The sequence below is a fragment of the Malus domestica genome, chromosome 05, assembly GCF_042453785.1.
Source record: "Malus domestica chromosome 05, GDT2T_hap1".
Classification (NCBI taxonomy): domain Eukaryota; kingdom Viridiplantae; phylum Streptophyta; class Magnoliopsida; order Rosales; family Rosaceae; genus Malus; species Malus domestica.
Window position 1 is genome coordinate 36,327,581 of NC_091665.1, and position 20,421 is coordinate 36,348,001.

At 38.1% G+C, this 20,421-nt stretch overlaps 2 protein-coding genes across 2 annotated transcripts; one reads left to right on the plus strand and one right to left on the minus strand.

Annotated features, from left to right (window-relative positions):
* Positions 1-452: 452 nt before the first annotated feature.
* LOC103435333 (uncharacterized) lies at positions 453-4,900 on the minus strand. The gene is made up of 5 exons (XM_008373719.4): positions 4,551-4,900; positions 3,327-3,860; positions 1,887-2,340; positions 1,692-1,769; positions 453-1,130 (listed from the first exon to the last, which is right to left on the minus strand). Exons 1-5 carry the CDS (start codon positions 4,559-4,561, stop codon positions 1,077-1,079), a joined length of 1,131 nt encoding a protein of 376 aa, XP_008371941.2. The 5' UTR covers positions 4,562-4,900; the 3' UTR covers positions 453-1,076.
* A 10,212-nt stretch (positions 4,901-15,112) lies between these two features.
* LOC103419788 (leucine-rich repeat receptor-like serine/threonine-protein kinase BAM3) lies at positions 15,113-20,113 on the plus strand. Its single transcript, XM_008357882.4, has 2 exons — positions 15,113-17,884; positions 19,351-20,113. The coding sequence occupies exons 1-2, from the start codon at positions 15,259-15,261 to the stop codon at positions 19,686-19,688; spliced, it is 2,964 nt and encodes a 987-aa protein (XP_008356104.2). The 5' UTR covers positions 15,113-15,258; the 3' UTR covers positions 19,689-20,113.
* The last annotated feature ends 308 nt before the right edge of the window (positions 20,114-20,421 follow it).

Consider the following 20,421-nt stretch of genomic DNA (forward strand, 5'->3'; position numbering starts at 1 on the left):
CCAACTCCTTAGTTTTTTTTTGATGACTGTCTTATGTGGGAACTTTTTGTTATTATAACCGGTTTAAACTTTATGAATATATTACCGATTTGATTGATCCTTTTGTTTTGTTTTTTCTTTGGAAAAAAAAAAGATAAACGGATTAAAAAAGGTAAATGGGTAAACGGGTATTAAACGGTTACGGTTAAATGGGTATTCAATTATGGGTATGGTTAACCGTTTATAAACAGTTATGAGTATGAGTATAACCGTTTAAGCAATTACCCAATAGGTAAACAGTTATAGGTAAATAACCGCGATTATCCGTCCGTCATAACCGTTGCCTATTCTACTCTCGTCGCATGGCTAACGAAACTAAAATGATAGTGTGCCTTGCAACGTTTTATTCATCGGATGCATGCCTAACACAACGTAGTAAAGTTTTGAATTTACAAGGAAAGAAAAACAAAAAGAAAAGTGAAACAGCTTTGTCATTGATGGGAGGGGAACTGCAGAAGCAAAGCAGCTTTGTACACGAGATTAGCATGAAAAAACACCAAAAGGGATGCACAGCCAACATTAATTATTCGATGACATGACAGAAAAAAATAAATTAGAAGAAAAGAAATTAAAATAATAATAATAATAATAATAATAAAAGCCACCTTCGAAGAAAAAAACAGAAGAGAAAATTCTAGCTATATTTTTTTATCTAAATTGCCGAGTTGGCTGACGGACACAGACCGAGTCATGAGGATGAAAGCTCCTCTTTAATAATCCCTGTACATCCACCTCTCAGTCCGTGACTCTGCTGACCAAAATACCCCCACCCCAAAATCCAAAATCTCAGAACTACCCTTGAAACCCCCAAGAACATCTCGGCCGTTGATCCTCAAAACAAAACCCATCATCATCGACATCGACGGCGAGAACAGTGTCCTACAAAGCAAGGGCAGGTGGACTACGAAAAGGCCGTGAAACGACTCGGAGAGTGGGGCCCCGACCCCCACCCACCCTGACTTACAGCGTTTTTTTTATCTTTTCTATAATTTTTTTGGATAAATTATACAATTTTTGGAATAAAAATAAAAAGCTTGCTACTCGGAATCACTGTCGACGCTGTCCATTCCTTTGAGTCCCCTTCGCTTTTGCTGCATATGCAAATCCAACCCAATCAGCACAAAGTGGACCAAAATATTATGTAACGTTTTGTATTTTATATAATTATTTCTTGCATTATATATGCGAATAAACAAATCAACGTTTGATATTTAATTACAGTATATACATTTGCTTAACAAATAGACAATGTTAATTATTAATTATTATTCTCCACTTAAAGCACCTAATTATTCCCTCTACAAAAAGGGGAGGACAAGCAATCACAATGTTTTGGGCATGTCAATTAAGCAAAAAAGTGAATGACTAACATGGTTCATGTTTACTGCCACATGACGTTACAACCGCTACTGCATTATCATGTTTAAATTTTTCGTCACATGACAACGCACTATTGACATGTCCTATTGAATCGAAACGCTGCTATAACAGTAAACTCACCTATTTTTTCCTTTTTAATAAAAAAAAAATGACCTCAAATCCAGTGGGTAAATTGGGAAGGTTATGCCATTAGGGGTAGTAAAAGTAAATTTCATCAAAGACAGAGCAAAAGACAGGATTACAGGCAGGAAAAAGCAGAGCAAGCATGTTACCTTCTTCACACATTTCTTCTCCCTGACCTCATATCGATTCCTTGTTAAGTCAGACAGCCACATACCTGGAAAACAATACTGCCAACAACAACCAGAAGATATTTTAATTAAATTAATTTAAGATTTTGTTTTCGATTAAGCCCAAATTAAAATTAAATTTAAAATTGAAGAACAATGATTTGGATTTTACTATACCTGTAGAGTTCTGTCAACATTTTTGGCCCTTTTTTTGGGCCTCTGGGGGAGCTTTGTGCCTTTCATTGCAAGGAAATCATCTTCCTTCTCCTTCCTCGACAGAGCAATATAAATTCTCGGCCACTCCACCACTTCGTAGTTCACCTTCTCCGCTGCCGCCGTTGCAGCTGCGGCGGAAGAATTATCCGCCCCTGCCCCGACGGCCAACTGATCCGATTGCAACAAACTGGAATCAGCATGATTCCCGCGATCAGCTTGAGCTCCATTTGGCTTGTTGTCATCTTTGGCTGCTGCTGATGACCTGCCTGAGCAAGCCGGCACCTTTCTCTCATTTTTCTCCGGCGGAGGAGATCGTTTCCCCGCCGTGGATCTGGAAGCAGCTCGGCCGTTGCTGCCACCAGTAGGGTTTCTCGATGGTGACCCATTAACGGGAGCAGATCGATCTACCAAATTCCTGGTCATGGCAAAAGAGAAAAGGAGATTGTAATAAATGGGTGAGTTGGGGAGGTTTAGATGGATGAAAAAGGAGGGGCCTTCGGGAGTGGGAGAGATTAGGTGGAGGGTTTTTTCTACTCTTCCTCAGAGCAGATCAGAGGGAAAGACAGCAGAAAAGGACAGGGTTTAATACGCAATTAAATGAAGAAAAAGCATGATTAACCTTCTATTATATACTAATTTACTAGATAAATACTCTCACAATCTCCAAGAAAATCTATAAAAAAAAAAATACTGCAAATTCCAATGAGGTAAAAAGGGTAAATTGGGAGGGAGGATTTTCAAGGAAGATGATGAGATTTTGGGGGTTTTGAAGATCAGGACAAAAGGGTATGAGGGGGGAATTTAATGAACAAATATCTTTATAAATCCACTTCACAAAAAAAGGGTATAAAAAAAAGAGGCAAAAAGCCAGAGGGAGCCAAACAGAGCACTAATCCATTTGTTCTCTCTCTTTTGATACCCACTCAATGAGAGAGAGAGACTCCGATTAATGAAATTTGAGGGTGAGTCCAGGGGTAAAAGGGTCAAACAAAAGAAAAAATGTGGTCTTTTGAAGTTGGATTGAACAGGATCAGCTGAACAAGAACATGGGTTTGTTTGTTGTACCAAGAGGGACCCAAAGGGATTGCAAATTTTAGATCTTGAACCAAAGGACTAAACAGTCTCTGAAAAAACAGAATCTCAGGCTGCAAACCCTAATTGGGAAAAACCCCATGATAAAATCATAGCATATATTAGGAAAAAGGGTGGCCCAAAAAGTAAACCAATTTGATTGGAGGACTGGACTTTAAATATTTTTACAACAGAAATAATGCAAGATCTACCAAGTGATCTGGAGCAGTGGGAATTAAAAAGAGGTAAATATTATTAATCCATAGGGAGAAAAAAGGAAAGAAAGAAAAACAAAATAATGAAAGGCGTTGGAAGGTAGGTAAAGGGTACCTGCTAGGAAGCGACCCGGAGGCTTCCTTTCTCAGTCTGCTGCCATTGGAAAACGACGACGTAGCGGAGCAAGAAGACGGAAGGGGCGGCGGGGGAGGAGGCGGGGGCATGGACTTGTCTCTCCTCTGCAGCTTTGAAGCTTGCCTCGCTTGAGCCGACGAAGAGGACTCATCGGTGACAGCTCGGATCTCGGTCCTGGAGACTCTCGACCTCTTTCTCTGGCCCCACTGCAGCAGCACATCGCCGGCGCCGCGGATTGGACTGGGAGTCCGGCTGGGACTCTTGTCCTGCCGCTGCTGGGTCTGGTGGTGGATTTCACCGTTTGGGGAAGTGGGTCGGGCTCCGAATTGGGATTGGGTCGGGTCTTGAGTCGTGGGTTGGGATCGGAATCTGAAGGGTTTGGTGGGTTCTAGAGATGTGACTGTAGTGTTTGTTGTCACGGCGTCTGTAATCCCGTCGTCTTTGGATATGGCTCTCATGGTTGGTTTCTTGCCATTGCTCAGAGGGACGCAATCTGGGCTCACTCTCTGGTACCTGAAAAAAAACAAAATTCAAGAACAACCCATTAGAGAAATCCAAATGCAAATTCGTTTCCGCAGCTGATTTCATAAAATCGAAGAACAAATCGACGTCAATGTGTACGAATTGAGAAGGAAACAAATAAAACGAACTCAGAATTTCTGGGTTGGATTAGGTGTTTTACTGAAGAGATGACAAAACTCAAGATCTTAGCCGAAATTTTTGGAAACAATTTTGCAATCTGATTGAAAACGGAGAATCAGAATTGGTCAACAGAAGCTGGGTAGTAGTGAGATTGGTTTGAATGTTGGTGAGGAGTGATTCGAAATCGAAACCAGTTTTCAAATACCATTTTTCTGCAGCTGACAACAGAGAGCTGAATCCGAAGAATCGGAGCTCTGTTATCTGCGGGAGCTGAAGCATTTCTGCTTCAGCAACCGAATCCGATTGGGCCCAGAAACTGATTCACAGACCCAAGTGGAAAAATCGGAGAGAGAATAAGATCTCTCATCCAGTAGACGAACGATTGTTCAGAAAATTGAAAGAAAATAAAGTTACAGAAACAGGAAGAAATGATGAAATCCGATCCCAAGAACCAACCAGCCAACAAAACCAATCGATGGCTCGGACTAATTCGTTGAGAATCGCACACCAATCAAGCAAAACAAAAACCAAGAAACATGAAAAGAGGAGCAGTAGGCAGACCTCATCATCATCCGCTGAAGAACTCGACCTCTCGGATTGACAACTCACAGCATTAACACTCTTTTTGGATACAACCCAAATGAAGAATCGAGTCAAATTGTTATCAGAAATCAATGGTTTGTTTCTGAGGATTTGTTCATCAACAATGGCACAAAAATCCAAGGGGAAGCTAGAGAGAGAGAGAAAGAGGGAGGGAGAGAGAAGAGGGGGGTAGGAGGGAGGTCTAAAGCCTGGAGAGACAACCAGAGAGAGAGAGAGACGGGGGATGCAGAGAAGAAGGCAGGCAGAGGCAGAAGCCAAGTAGGCGATAACATGAATTTATATAACGAGTGAAATATGGTTGCTGCTGTAGGCAAACAAGAAGACGCACTTTGCACTTGTACCGGTAGTCACTACCTGCAACAGGGAATGGTTCGGGGCAAGTTCTACTTGGTTTGGGTTTATCTGTTCTCACACAGCCCACCATACAAACATTTGAGGATTGGGCCTAATCCCTATCTATATATGAACTTACTCAGGTAAGAGGGTTAGGGCACACGCTGCTCTTACCTACTGTCGAGTGGTGATCTAATTAAATTATAGTTGGGGAGGTTCTAACATTGAAACACCGAAGAATTGTTTTGTTTTTACAAGGCAATTGTCTAATTCTAAACTATTGTGATCCCTCAAGCGACATATCAAAATCGAGTATAGGGGGCGAATACGTTGTTTTGGCCAACTAGCAACTTGCTTGGCCAACATTTGAAATTTTCTTTTGATAAAATAACGATATTCGTTAAAACCTTGATAGTAAATCAAAGGCATGTGCAACAACGAATCTCAACTAAAACGTAAAAGAAGCAATCTCCGTAAGCCAACATTTGGAAATTGTGGATTTTGACTTAAGTTAACAAATAATTTCGTATGTTGACGTAGATTGATGGATATTTCATTTTTTAAAACATGTCAATACAAACAATTTTTCCCTTCAGTTAAGGTCCATACTTCATTTTCTTTATGTAAAAGTGTTGATTGAATTAATTCTGAAACTCAAAAATATATTTTGACCTCAAACAAAATAAGCCTCAAAAACACAATGTTGTGAGCTCGACCAAAGGAAATACAAAATGTTGTGACACTTGCTCATTTGTTGGGTATGTTAATAAGGGTGATCCAAAGTACTCACCCCCACATTATAAATACAGCATCAAACCAAGCACAATCATGCAATTTAATTTTCAATAAAAATAAAACAAACAATATACAATATTTAAAAAAAAAAAAAAAACGAATGTTAACTCAAATATACACAACTTTTGGGTTGTTAAAAGCATGATGAGAAAGGACTTCTCGTAGAGAATGGTTCCACATTGACGGAGGAGAGACTTTGCATCGGCTTATAAAGAGTTAGGCTAACCCCTATATTGTCAATTAGTTTAATGGTGGAACCTAAACTTTTTTTATGGTATTAAAGCATGTTGTCCCACGTATGAAGCCAAACGACCATATGCACTCCAGATCACCGCATTATGTTCCACTCCACATCACCCCCCATTGTGTTCCACTTGACATCACCCCGTTGTGTTCCACATGGTAGGCTTGAAATTTTGCTACACGTGAGAAGCCGTGTTGAGAAAGGAGTTGGACTACTTCCCATATTGCCAGTTGGTTTTATGATGGAACCTAAACTTTCTTCACTGTCTTCAGTATGATGATGTTTTTGACAAAAAAAAAAGGATTTTCTGGTTTTCAAGGAGATGTCAAAATCTTACATGGATTGACATTCTCCACTTTAATGTCAAATTTGAAGGTAATTCCAATTTTTTTTAAACGTTGTGCCCACATATATTTCTTTAATTTTCTTCACTTATTAACTATTTTATTATTAAATTCTAACTCAATTAATTTTATAAATGATCAAAACGTATTTTAATTTGACATCTCAATTGAAATATGATGAGACTTTTTAAAATTTTACTTTGCCACATCAGTTATAAAAATAAAACTAGACATTTTGATAACATCTCCATTGAATTAAATGTTCTAAAGAATGCTCATCGGCAGGCAGCCGTGTTTAACTCTTCATGAAATAAACCATGCAATGGGATCGTGATCTCATCTTTTGTTCTTGAGAGAATGAGCTAAGTCATAACATCACAGTTCGGTCATGGGCTGATATTCCCGTGCATTCAAAGTACACATTTATCAAATCTCAAACCAACTGGACATGTTTGACTCATGGGCTCATGTTTCCAAGTCTTCCAAATAACCTTCAGAAAACAAACCTATCAAGACGCGGAGGATCTTAAAAACGCAGCATGGTGCGGAATTTTTAAGCAACTTTACTTCCTAAAGATGTAAATTTAAACCACCATTTTTTTTTCATTTGTTTTCTATTTGCAGTTTTCCTTTAAAAGGTACTGTAAATACGAATTTCTTGTAGCAAATGAAACAAGAACACTTGTACAAAGTAAATGTATTGTATTAATGAGTTTAGGGTTACAATCTTTTTACAAACTTGATCTTCTGATTCGATTTCTGAAATGTAAGGTGTGTAGTGTTGCTAATCCAAGAGTTGCGATGACTTGATCTCGAATGAACGATTGCCGCAATGATTTGGCTTGTGGCGATGGAAGAACAGGCACGTGTAGGGTTGCTTGGTGATTCTTCACGAGTTTGATGAAGAATGCAGAGGGTTTTCCAAGTCTTCTTGAGTGTTTGAGAGTTTGGGGGGTTTGAGTGCTTGAGAACTTCAGAGTTTCAAAGCTTCAACGTCTAGACATGAATGATTTTCTTAACCTTTTTCTTTGTCTTGGAGCCTCCTATTTATAGACTCTCAAAACCTTTACTACATATGGATTTGACCTTGATTGTGGACTTGATTAATTGATAAAAGAACTATGACTCGATTTGTGAGCCGGTTCGTGATTTGACTCCATCAATTAACATTTGATTTAATTAAATTAAAATCAAATAATTCCTTTCCGCGAAATGTTGACATATGTCCTTCTTGATGACTCGTCCGATTTTGATGAGCCGCATCCACGTGTACGATTTGTGAGACACATGGTGCATGCCACATATGCCTTGGCATGTTGAAACTTTTAATGTGTTGGTAAACATTTATTTCACTGAAATTTCGATGTCCACAGGTACAGGATAAGAAAGAATGCCATCAAAGTTTCCATGTCATCTAACAAGGTTATGGGTAGTAACCTGTCCAGTGAGCTGCAAAACGTGAAATTGGTCCATCTACCGGAAGAGCAGTGATCTCTTTGGTACCTTCCCTTCAAGCTTCAACCTTGTGTATGCTTCTCTAAGGTGGCATGTGTGGATGCAAATTTCTTCCTCCTTCTTCTTAGACAAAATTGCACCTACAAAACAATTAACACCTTAGAGTTAAGGCCAAGAGCTTCACGCGCTCACGGTGAATTGGGGGGGGCTTTGGCCGAAGAATCTCCGATGCCAAAGTTAGAATTTAGAGAGAAAGAGTGTTTAGAGAGTTTGTGGAATTTTGCAAGAGTGTCGGAATGATTTTTTGGTGAAAATGGGAGCCTATTTATAGGGATAGGCCGGTCCCCATTGGAGAAGGTATGGCCGGCCATTAGGTAGGGTTTTTAGGTTTAATTTTGGTTTAATTAGGAGTTATAAAATAATTAGCCAATTAATCAAGATAACTCCCTAATTAACTTAGCTAATTATTATCATAAAAAGGAAAGATGTGGTAGAAAAAGGTAGAAGGCATGGCTGATTTATTTTGGGGGTGAAAGATGGCCGGCCTTTTTGTGGGAAGTAAAATGAATGACCTAATTGCTAATTAAGGGATTAATTAGCTAATTAACCCATTGATTAGCTAATTATCATGATTTTAGAAGGAATGTTTTAGAAGTTTTGGAATGAGGATGGATGAGACAAATTTGAACTTGTTACCTATTTTGGATACTCCTGATTTGGTTGATGGATGGTTCTCCACTGCTCGCGTGTAGGAGACCCGGTATGCCTCAAGGGTAAATTTGTCATCTTCACCCAAAAATCCACGTGTCGCCTTGTAATTATTTTTGGTTCCACAGCATGCATGGCCTGATAGGCCCAGACTCCTTCCTCTCCGACATCACTATTCCGGTGGTAGAAAACTTAGAGGCTCTTGGTAAGGCAAAAAAACGTTGGGCCATTAAAATTCATGTTACGCTAAATTTTCGATAACTACCTGTCTCAACAAGTTCACCAACCTGCATCTTTGCTATCCTTTACACTACAATATTCATAGGCGCAGATACTTTTGGAGTTCCACTGATGCTAGTTAACAACTGCAACAAATAATGCACACAAAGATTAGTGCCAAATGGCTACTGAATTGAAAATATGAAAAATTTACACAGGCTCCAGAAACGCCTTCTCTATGGAAAGATAACAAGGAATCATTACCCTTTTCACGTTGCCTCTCTGAAATCCAGCTCTCCGAAACGACTCGCACGTACTCATCTGTTCCTCTTAGAAGGACGAGACTAATCACCAACCATATGTACATGAGATACAACGCAAGTTAGAACAAGCGCAAGGAAGCAAGCATACTCAATTGGAGAAAACAAAACCCTCATTTATGAAAAATTTACAAAGGTTCCAGAAATGCCTTCTCCATGGAATCATGCCCTTTCCATGTTGCCTCTCTGAAATCCAGCTATCCGAAACGACTCGTACCTTCTCATCTGTTCCTCTGAGAATTGCGATAAAATAGCCCTGAAAGATTGTTCAAATCTTGGAGTTTAGAAGGACAAGACTAATCACCAACCATATGGATTACATGGGATACAATGCAAGTTAGAACAAGCTCAAGGAAGCAAGCATACTTAGAATACTACAAAGTACATCTCGCAACGTTACAACTTTTGTTTCAATCTGGGTTCTCATTCGAAACCTACGTGGACCCTTCATAGCCTAGTCCAGTTCCCTTGCCTTCCCCCATGTCTTAGTAAACCTGAAAACCATCCCGATCGACAACGATAACCTTTAAACAAAAAACACTTCAACAACTCAATTGGAGAAAACAAAACCCTCATCTATACACTAGCTAGTCATGCTCTAATCGATTCTTAGTTACTAATTAAATATCTAAGTCCAAAGTGTTTCCCCTTACTACTATAAATCAAAGTATCATCAATCTAAAGCACTTTTATCCACAAACCCTAATTAGTAAATAATAAAATAGACACTCAATTTTTTTAATAAAGGCTGAATTGTGTTTTTAATGCTTTAGCATAGAATATTCATACTAAATTTCATTATTAGTAAAAATAAAAATAAAAATTTCAAAAGTTTCTGCAAATTCGTTGCAACATTGCTTACGATGATAAAGCTCTAAAAAAGATTTAGTCAAGTAAATTTGAAATTCATAATTGGGAGAAGTATTATAGGGCGAAAAAGTTTAATTAAGTTATGAAATAATAAGTTGTATGAGACCAAATTCGAATTTAGTGAACTAATTTTATTTTTTATCTAAAAAGATGAAGTTTTGGGGTTGAAGGGATGAATGCAACGTCGCAGCGATTTCGTAGCTACCTTTGAAAATATTATTCCGATTTATGATGTATTTAGTATAAATATTCTAAGATAAAACATTAGAAAATAAATAAAGGGATACTTTGGATGCGGTCCCTAATCCTTAACATTATTTGATTAAAACCTTAATAGTATTCAAAGTTTGATCAAAGTCCCTTGACTTTGTACACCTCATTATATTACTATTAATATTTATATTTTTATAGTTTTGACATTAATTGTTTGATATTTTATGAGATTTATAATCCTAGAAATTTAAAATCTCTCGTTATAATACTATTAGAAACGGTTACAATTAAAAAATTCAAACATTTTGATTGAATAAATGGATAAAAACTATTGAATAAATGGATAAAAACTATGTAAGAATAAGAAATAATAAATGGCAAAAGAATGTATCCATAGTGTTAAAAAAATTGGTACATGTCACATATAACAAAGTGGTACATTAATAAAGAAGAATAGGTACATTATAAATAAATTAGAGTACAGATAAAAGATTAAAAAATTATGAGTACAAATGAATTTTTTTTTAAATATAGGTGCTAAAAGAAATTAATACATGGGTACAAAATAAAACTAAAAAGTAAATACTACAAATTAAAAAAAATGTTGCAAATTAAAAGTGGGTACAAACTAAAAATATAAATATATGATACAAAGTTTAGGCATAAAACATAAATATACCATATGTAATTTTTCTATAATTGATTAAATATACAATGTCACTTAACGGTATACACATGGGTACAAACACAAATAAAACTTTAAAAAATATGGGCACAAAAAGAAACTAATATATAGGTACAAATTAAAAATGAAAAGAAAATTGGTACAAATTAAAAAATATTTGCAAATTAAAAATAGGTACAAACTAAAAATAAAAATATATGATAAAAAATTTAGCCATAAATATAAATATACTAATTGTAACATTTTTAACACTAAAGGAATATAATAAAAATAAAAATATTTTATTATTCAAATAATTAATGATGTTATTAATACCCAATGACCTTGATCAAAAATTGAAAATGAATATGATTTTAATCAATGAAGTAACAAAAATAAGAATATGAACCTAATTTTTTCACAAATAAAATATAAAGAGAACGAGGCAGAACCTTAATGGAAACGAGAGAGAAGCTGACTAACGAGTAACGACCAATCATGTGCTGTCACATGTCATTTTCTTAATTAAAAGAAAAATTACCTTCTCCTCTCCCTCTCTCGCAGACGGAGTGACAAACGCACCACCACCTCCGTCAAAACGACCACCGCTACCGTCAAACACAGACCACACCACCAATGGAATTACCAGTCAAACCCAATTGAAACAAACCATCACCGTCAAGTGTCAAATCCAGTCGAACCAAACCGTCGTCCACTGCTCGATCTGTGTGTCTTCGTCTCTTCATCTTCATCGTCTGCATCTGCATCGCCTTCACTCCCTGTTTCTTCAAAATCCTTTCCGCTCATATCCAGGAACCCAAGCGAGAAAATTGGAATGTCATGGCAAAGAGAAAAAGATGGTGTTGGTGGGGTTGAAGCCTTGAACGAATAAACTACTTGGGAAGTTGGAGATGTTGCTGTTGGTGGTGTGAACTTGTTTGGCCATTCTTTTTCCTCTCGTACTACAGAACCTAACACATTCAACATTTTCTTTCAATTTGGAATGGAAATTTCGACATATATCTTATCTATCTTGATGTTATGTTTGGACGAGAGAATTTTTAAGTACCCTAGAAGTAAACCACAACATATTAGATGGAGGGATTGAAAATGCATACTGCCAATATACGATGAGCATAACATAGTCACGTAAACAAAGATTTTTCAAATGACTCCTTTCAAATAGTTATATACAAATCCTTTTAGTGCATTGCATGTAGCCATTTTTTACTAAAATAGCTTAAATCCCTTAAAACTCGGTAATCCCTCGCCTAAATAGAACTTTAATGCTATCCTGAAGCATGGATGTCATCGGAGTAAGATGTTTGACAAAATATTTCAAAGAGGTTAAGGCTTGGTAGCCAAAGACAACTAGGCAAAGTGACGTGTGGGCTTCATCTTGCATTCGAGTGCTTAAAATCACACTTACATTGTTGTTTGCAAGAAAAATTCCTCCCCAATGTGTATCGAAATGTTTGTTCAAACATGTTGGAGATGGAGTTGAACTTTGGTGACTTTAGGAGGGTCATTATGCAGTCAAATGATCCATATAATTATTGTTGTGGCTAAAAGTGACCAGCTAGCAAGGAAGATTCCGCCGCTGATGATGATTATGATGATGGACCATTAGTGCATAAACCAGCATCATCATCAAAATGTGTAGAGGCATGGAAGCAATCACCTTACACGAGCTCAGAGATCAAGTCACCATTTGGGGAGGATCAATCGAGTGTTTTATCTTCTTCTTTTTTTCTCTAAAAACTCAATCATAATATATCGCAATAGATGTTTGTCTTCTTTATGGTCCCATTTGGCGACATTGTCCATTATTGTGTTGTGGTCTCTTTAAACCAAAGCAACCTTATGAAATTATCTCAAGGGTTCATTCCACTTGAGCCATCTACTTTGTGGATATATTTATATATCTATAGATCGGCCTAGAGTCCTTGATTTCAGGTGAAAAAAGATTCAAACATGTGAACAAAGAGAGGGAGAAGGCGGAAGGGGAGGGGGAAAGAGAGAGTTTATGACAGACTTGACGGTGGGGACAAAGTGAGTCACAACGCGTTAGTCGAGAGGGTAAAGTGAGTCAGTATGACTTTCAAATGGCAATTTGAGGTTGGTTAGTACTATTCACACACATTTTGTTTTACCTCCTACACACCCTTGTTAATTTTTGTTCATTGATCTTTTTCAATTCATTCGATTTGACAGCTGGAAATTGAGAAGAGTGTGTGAAAGTAAAAATGGGTGTATAGATAGCTCCACACTTTGAGGTTTTAACATTGTTTCGGAGCCATTGACATAACTAAGCCTACATAGAGAAGTCATTCATACTTACAAATCATAGTTTGATACAAAAACAAGAGTAATTTCAGAGCCACATATCAAACTCAACTTATCTGCCTAGAGTTCTTTTTTCCTTATGAATTCCAAAACACTCTTATTTACGGAAACAAAAACTCAAACTTAGATACTACAATATGACACCAACTGACCTAACTCCAAGTTTGCCAACCTAGCTAGAGGTTTTAGTTTCAAGAGAAAATTGAACGCAGAGGGGGTGTTGGGGTGTGCAAAAGGTGCAGTGGCACATGTCCTGAATATTTTAGAGGCCCCAAAATTTTTTATCCTCCCTTACATTACACATGAGTATAAATTTCCAATAAACAAAGTTTTAAACTGAAGAAAAAAATCATCATCATTACAATTGGTTAAGCGGATGTTGTACTCAATATATTAATTTTCTTTTTTTTTTTACAATAAAAAACTTGTGTACTACTTTCTTCAACTTTTCTATTAAGCAATAAAAAACTAACTTGTGTATTACTTTCTTCCACAAATACAAACGCATGTCCATATCTCTCTTTCAACTGTGCTCCATTTTTTTTATAGACCCTAAATCATGACTTTATTTTGGAGATTATTCAATTGGTAAGAGAGATGTTGATTTCAATTAAGTTTGAATATTGATTGTTGAGCTTTGTATGGATATATTGTCCAAGTACATTTTTTTTTTTAAATAAAGAGGGTTTTTTTATTAAATTCGCACATAATCTTCAAAATGTCAGAGACAGCCCTGATTGAACGGTAATAAGCTTCGCAAACCTAGCCTTTATTGCATTCATAATTATGCTTCCTAGGGAGAACTATACAGTATAACTCATTGACCAAATAAAGAAAGATTCAAAAGAGGTCCACAAAAAGAGAGGTAGAGAGGAGAGTGACATAGATTAAAGCGATGAATCCCAACATCTCCAATATCAATCTATATGCTTTTTCTTTTTTCACATTCTGGTCTAAAGCAAAAGGGGAAGGAGGAAGGAGGAAGGGCTCCTCCTCCTGCGCTGTAATAATATACTACAGTACTACTGCTGCTACATATTCCAATCAAAATACCAAAGGGAGGAAGATGGTCGAAAACAACCCAATTAATGTGTCCACTTTAGAAGCAGGAAATCATGGAGTTTTATCTGCTTCTTCTCCCAACTTGATCATATCTTTCTTTGGCTCTTAGTTAATCATCATTCGTTCAACCCAAAAAGACCCCCTCATTAATCCTCTTGGCAGACATATCTCAGTACAAATGTTGATGTAATGCAACAACATTCACACGAGGTTAAGATATCTGATTAGAGTGATGAGTTTGTAGCTGAAACGATTAAAAGTATTTATCCGTACACCGAAGGTCCTGTGTTTGATTTCTTTTATTGATATTGCATGTATCAAGAAAGGTATCCGACCAAAGAACAAAGTGAGACCTTGAAGAAAAGTCAGGTTTATTGCTTCAATCACAGTAACACGATTAAGTGATTGTTTGATAACCACGCCAATTTAGAACTAGAGGGAAATACATGGTAAAAATGAGGAATGGAAAAGGATGAAAGGAGGTGGCAGGTGGAGGAACAGAAGAAATGAAGTAGATTATATGAAAACAAAATCTTGAAACTAAAAATATAGCTTAATTAAAACTGTTTTTAGTTTGTAGTTTTCATTCCGTCTTTCAGTCTCTTCACATTTTTCAACCAAAACCAAAATTATATTACAATGTAATGGTTGAATTATGGTTCAAACATACATTAATAGGGATTAATGCATATCAAGTCCCCAATCAATTTGGTTGATGAAATGATTTCCTCCTTATGATTGTCATTTTAAAATTCTTATTTGGGTTAAATAACAAGCAAAGCAAAGGTCAAATATGTCAGTCGGCTTTGAAAGGTAAAGCAAATTTTAAATATTGGTTGATCAAACGGTCTGTTGTTGTTATGAATCTCTTTAAATGCAAAAAAATGCATGAAGCTGCTTTTGCTTTTCCTTTCTATAAAGTTGAAAGGTGCAACCAAAAATATGCTGTGCTACAAAGACCTCAAAATTTCCAACCCAAAGCTGACAGCTCCCTCCATACTAATAGCATCCCCAGGTCCTCTCTCTCTCTAAAAAAATCAGATCACATATGAATTAAATGGTTGCTGTTTTTCTCTAAACCAGAAGCCCTCCAATGGCGAATTCAGGAATGAAGTCTTTTTTCCTTTGCTCTCTCTTTGTGTTCCTAACATGTTTTTCTTCTGTTTCTTCACATAATCTGTCTCTCAGGAGGCAAGCTTCGATCCTTGTTTCTCTCAAACAAAATTTCGAAGACTCGAAAAATCCTTCTTTAAGTACTTGGAATGTGTCAAACTACATGTTCCTCTGCTCTTGGGCTGGAATCCGTTGTGACGGCCTAAACAGATCAGTTGTCTCACTTGACATATCCAACTACAACCTCTCAGGTACTCTTTCGCCAGCGATCACTGAACTCCGAACCCTAGTCAATGTTTCGGTGTCAGGAAATGGATTTTCGGGTACTTTTCCTTCCGGTGTTCACAAGCTAGCCAGGCTACAAAACCTCAATATATCCAACAATGGGTTCAGCGGAAGCTTGGACTGGGAGTTTTCTCAGTTGAAGGAGCTTGTATTGCTAGATGCTTACAACAACGATTTCAATGGCTCCCTGCCATTAGGTGTCACTCAACTTCCGAAGCTGAAGCGGTTGGACTTTGGCGGGAACTACTTCAGTGGGAGCATTCCTCCAAGCTATGGAAACATGGTGCAGCTCAATTATCTCTCAGTTGCGGGAAATGACCTGAGCGGTTACATACCGCGCGAGCTCGGAAACCTCACTAACCTACGGCAGCTTTTGTTGGGATATTACAACGAATTTGAAGGTGGAATCCCACCGGAAATTGGCAAGCTGATCAATCTGTTTCATTTAGACCTCGCAAACTGTGGTTTGGAGGGGCCAATCCCTCTGGAGCTAGGCAATCTGAAAAAGCTAGACACTTTGTTCTTGCAAACAAATCAGCTCAGCGGTTCGATTCCTGCTCAGCTGGGAAACTTGAGTAGCTTGAGGTCTCTTGATCTGTCAAACAATGCGCTGACGGGAGATATCCCCGCTGAGTTCTCTGGACTCCGTGAGCTCACACTCCTGAACCTCTTTATCAACAAGTTTCACGGGGAGATTCCTCGCTCTATCGCGGAGCTACCAAAATTGGAAGTCTTGAAGCTGTGGCATAACAACTTCACTGGAGCCATACCTTCAAAGCTCGGTCAGAATGGTAAACTGATTGAGCTTGATCTTTCGAGTAACAAGCTCACCGGGGTTGTCCCAAAATCTCTTTGCTTCGGGAGGCGGCTGAAGATCTTGATTCTGCTCAACAATTTTCTCTTTGGGCCTCTACCTGATGATCTTGGCAAATGTGACACGCTAGTAAGAGTCCGAATGGGGCAGAATTATCTGACTGGATCAATACCACGGGGGTTTCTTTACTTGCCAGAGCTCTCACTAGTAGAATTGCAGAACAACTATCTCACTGGACAGCTTCCGCAGGAAACAAGAAAGCAACCCTCAAAACTCAGCCAGCTGAATCTGTCAAGCAATCGCTTATCCGGGTGCCTCCCTGCTTCTATCGGAAACTTTTCAGGCCTGCAGATTCTTCTATTGAGTGGAAACCAATTCACTGGAGAAATCCCATCTGACGTCGGCCGGTTGCAAAGCGTTCTCAAGTTGGATGTGAGCAGAAACAATTTTTCGGGCACAATACCTCCGGAAATTGGAAACTGTCTCTCTTTAACCTACTTAGATTTCAGCCAAAACCAACTCTCAGGTCCAATCCCAGTTCAGATTGTTCAAATCCACATACTAAATTACTTCAACGTTTCGTGGAACCACTTAAACCAGAGCCTCCCAAAGGAGCTAGGCTCCTTGAAAAGCCTTACGTCTGCTGACTTTTCGCACAACGACTTCTCCGGTTCAATCCCACAAACAGGACAATACTTGTTCTTCAACTCCACATCCTTTGTCGGTAACCCTGAGCTCTGCGATTCTTCTGCGAATCCATGCAAATACTCCTCAACCTCAGCATCAGAAGATCACAGCCAAACCGGCACGCACTCTCAAGTCCTCGGCAAATTCAAGCTTGTCTTTGCACTAGGCCTCTTGCTGTGCTCGTTCGTGTTTGCAACCGTTGCAATTATCAAGACCAGAAAGGTGCGAAAACATTCGAACTCGTGGAAGCTCACAGCATTCCAAAAGCTGGAATTTGGAAGTGAAGACATCTTAGAGTGCATAAAGGATAACAATGTGATAGGGAGAGGTGGAGCTGGGATTGTCTACAGAGGAACAATGTTGAGCGGCGAGCAAGTGGCGGTGAAGAAGCTGTTGGGAATCAACAAAGGCTCGTCACACGACAACGGCCTCTCCGCAGAAATTCAAACACTGGGAAAAATCCGCCACCGGAACATTGTCCGGTTGCTGGCATTCTGTTCAAACAAAGAGACCAATCTGCTGGTTTACGAGTACATGCCGAATGGAAGTTTAGGTGAAGTTTTGCATGGGAAGGGAGGAGGATATCTCAAGTGGGAAACTAGGTTGAATATTGCCATTGAAGCAGCGAAAGGGCTCTGCTATTTGCACCATGATTGTTCTCCTCTGATTCTTCATAGGGATGTTAAGTCCAACAACATTCTGCTCAACTCGGAATTTGAGGCTCATGTTGCAGATTTTGGGCTTGCCAAGTTTTTGCAGGACACTGGAACATCAGAATGCATGTCTGCAATTGCTGGCTCATACGGTTACATTGCTCCAGGTAATCCTTTTGCTCATCATTACCCCAATTCGAGCGGGGATTCTTGCATGTAACGTGATGCATCCTCATCCTCACTCATCACGTGAATCACTGTTTTTCTATCTAACCCATCATATGAGTCACGATATGAATGAGATAGAGAAATGGGATATGTTCCCGGTTGAACCTAATTTTTCTCTTGTTTGAGATTTTTTTTAAAGTTAATTTAACATCAATCAATTGAATAGGCTACTAATCCACAACAGGCTGGAAAAAGGGAGTGTGATACTATTATATTAAACTCATATAGGAATAACATTTTCAGTGGACCGGAAAATTTTAGTGTGATATCATTATATTTAACTCACACTAGTGTAGCAATAGTGTTATAGGTTTCAAACTCATGTTACCTGATTATTATATATAAGTATCACACTCATTCAAACTACTGTAGAAAGACTAAGTAGTGACAATTAGCTAAAATAGACCTATACACTTGATGCAGCACTTAAAAGTAATTAAAGTACATTCCATGTGTCTCCTGTGACTTGGTGGATTAAGTCAGCCACCTTCAAAAATACCAGATAGAATGATTACTTCAAATCTTGATTTGTTTTGTTCAATTTGGTATTATAATAGGTGAATAGATGAATAGAAGATAGAAAACATCCACATACAGATCATGTCACAAATTTTTAATTAAAAATAAAACTCACAAAATTTTAATTAAAAATAAAACTCGAAAAACACTAAGAGGTAAATGAAGATACACCAAATCGATTTAGTGTCCTTATGTATTTTCCCTAGAAAATGCTTGTTTCTTTTCCCTATGTATGTACTTTAGTTGGAACCAAGGTGGCAAGGAGTGGCATATGGATTACAGAAAGGGCAAAGGCTCCACTGACATAGGAAATTCTCCTTTTGCTTTTTATATTGCTCTCTACACACGGTGAAGTGCAGCATGAGCTTTTGCATGTCTTGAAACAATAAAATTCCATGTCCCTTCAACCCAATTGCAACCCCACCTTTTTTACCACAAACCCATTTGAACCCAAAATCCACAAAACTCCATATAACCCATCGAGTATCTTGTTTGGGATCCAAGCTTTACTTTCCCTAAACCCTAGAAAGTAAGACATCTGTGAAGATTATGGCATAAAACCCTAATTACCTTTTCCTTTTACAGACAGCATATTGCTTTTCTGTGTGTTGTGCAGAGGAGCAAAAATAAAAATAGAATGGAGGATATATCACGGTCATTTGTAGCACACTTCTTATAAAAATCTGAGACATTCTTGTATTTTAATCTCACTCAACCCTACACGGTCTCATTAACTGTGAAAGTTGTTATAATCAGGCAGTCCCGCTGAATATATTTTCCATATACTTAACTCAAATAAGACAAATCGATTTCACCTTTTTCACCTGTTTCTTGTATATTATGAAATTTACAATGAGCTAAATTTGTTTACTGTGCCATGGAGCAGAGTACGCATACACATTGAGAGTTGACGAGAAGAGCGATGTGTATAGCTTTGGAGTTGTACTGTTGGAGCTCATCACAGGAAGAAGGCCAGTTGGTGGATTTGGGGAAGAGGGAATGGACATTGTTCAGTGGACCAAGATTCAGACCAACTCGCAGAAAGAAGGGGTTATAAAGATCCTCGACAAACGGCTAGACACTGTTCCGATGGACGAAGCAATGCAGGTATTTTTCGTCGCGGTTTTATGTGTTCAAGAGCAAAGTGTGGAGAGACCAACCATGAGAGAAGTTGTGCAAATGCTTGCACAGGCTAAACAACCAAACACATTTTACATGCAATGATTCGACACTTAAATCGCTTCGTGTAGCAACAACAACATTTTGGTGAGCCAGCAACAAAAATGTCAAGAACATGTACAATAATAGACGATTTTTGGATCAAGTCGCGAACACGGTTGAGTAGCACTATAGCAGTAGCTAGCTGGGAGCCAAAGTAAGAAGTGATGAAAGCAGGCAGGCAGTCGGTCCATATTTTTGGGTGTTTTTTTGCTTTTGTTGTTGTGTTTGTTAGAGTGAAGGTAGATTTGTTCTGGTTATCAATGGCAGGCTAAAGTGCTGATATAGCTAATGGTTCGTTTGCATTATTGTGTCATCATATAAATGTATGGCCTGAATTTTTAAAGCCTGCTAAGCTAACATGTTTGACACAACACAACATGTTCGGGTTTGTAATTTTGAGTACAATGAATGAGTTTCCTTGAGAAGAAGCCTGCATACAACCTCATTTCATAGAACCTGTCATGACTAGCAAATTGAGAGGGGTAATATATAATCCGAAGGTTGGATATTTTTTCCCCTCCACTGGGAAAATAAAAGATTATAGTGCCAACCTATCACACACAGAAAGGTTCTGCATCTTTAATTAATACTGCCATATAAAAAACCACAATGCCAAAGGAAACAAGTATGATTACAACCCAGACAAACTCTAAACTGATCTATCATTTATGCATAATAATTCACATTTACAAGCCAAGTTTCTTAGGCCTCAAGTATGTAGAAGAGCCCTGGTGCA

Coding starts and splice junctions, on each gene's coding strand:
- LOC103435333 (XM_008373719.4), bottom strand. Junction 2,341..3,326: donor TCCGGGTCGCTTCCTAGCAG/GTACCCTTTACC, acceptor TGCCATGACCAG/GAATTTGGTAGATCGATCTG. Junction 1,131..1,691: donor AGAAGAAATGTGTGAAGAAG/GTAACATGCTTG, acceptor TTGCATATGCAG/CAAAAGCGAAGGGGACTCAA.
- LOC103419788 (XM_008357882.4), top strand. CDS start 15,259: ATGGCGAATTCAGGAATGAAGTCTTTTTTCCTTTGCTCTCTCTTTGTG. Junction 17,885..19,350: donor ATACGGTTACATTGCTCCAG/GTAATCCTTTTG, acceptor GCCATGGAGCAG/AGTACGCATACACATTGAGA.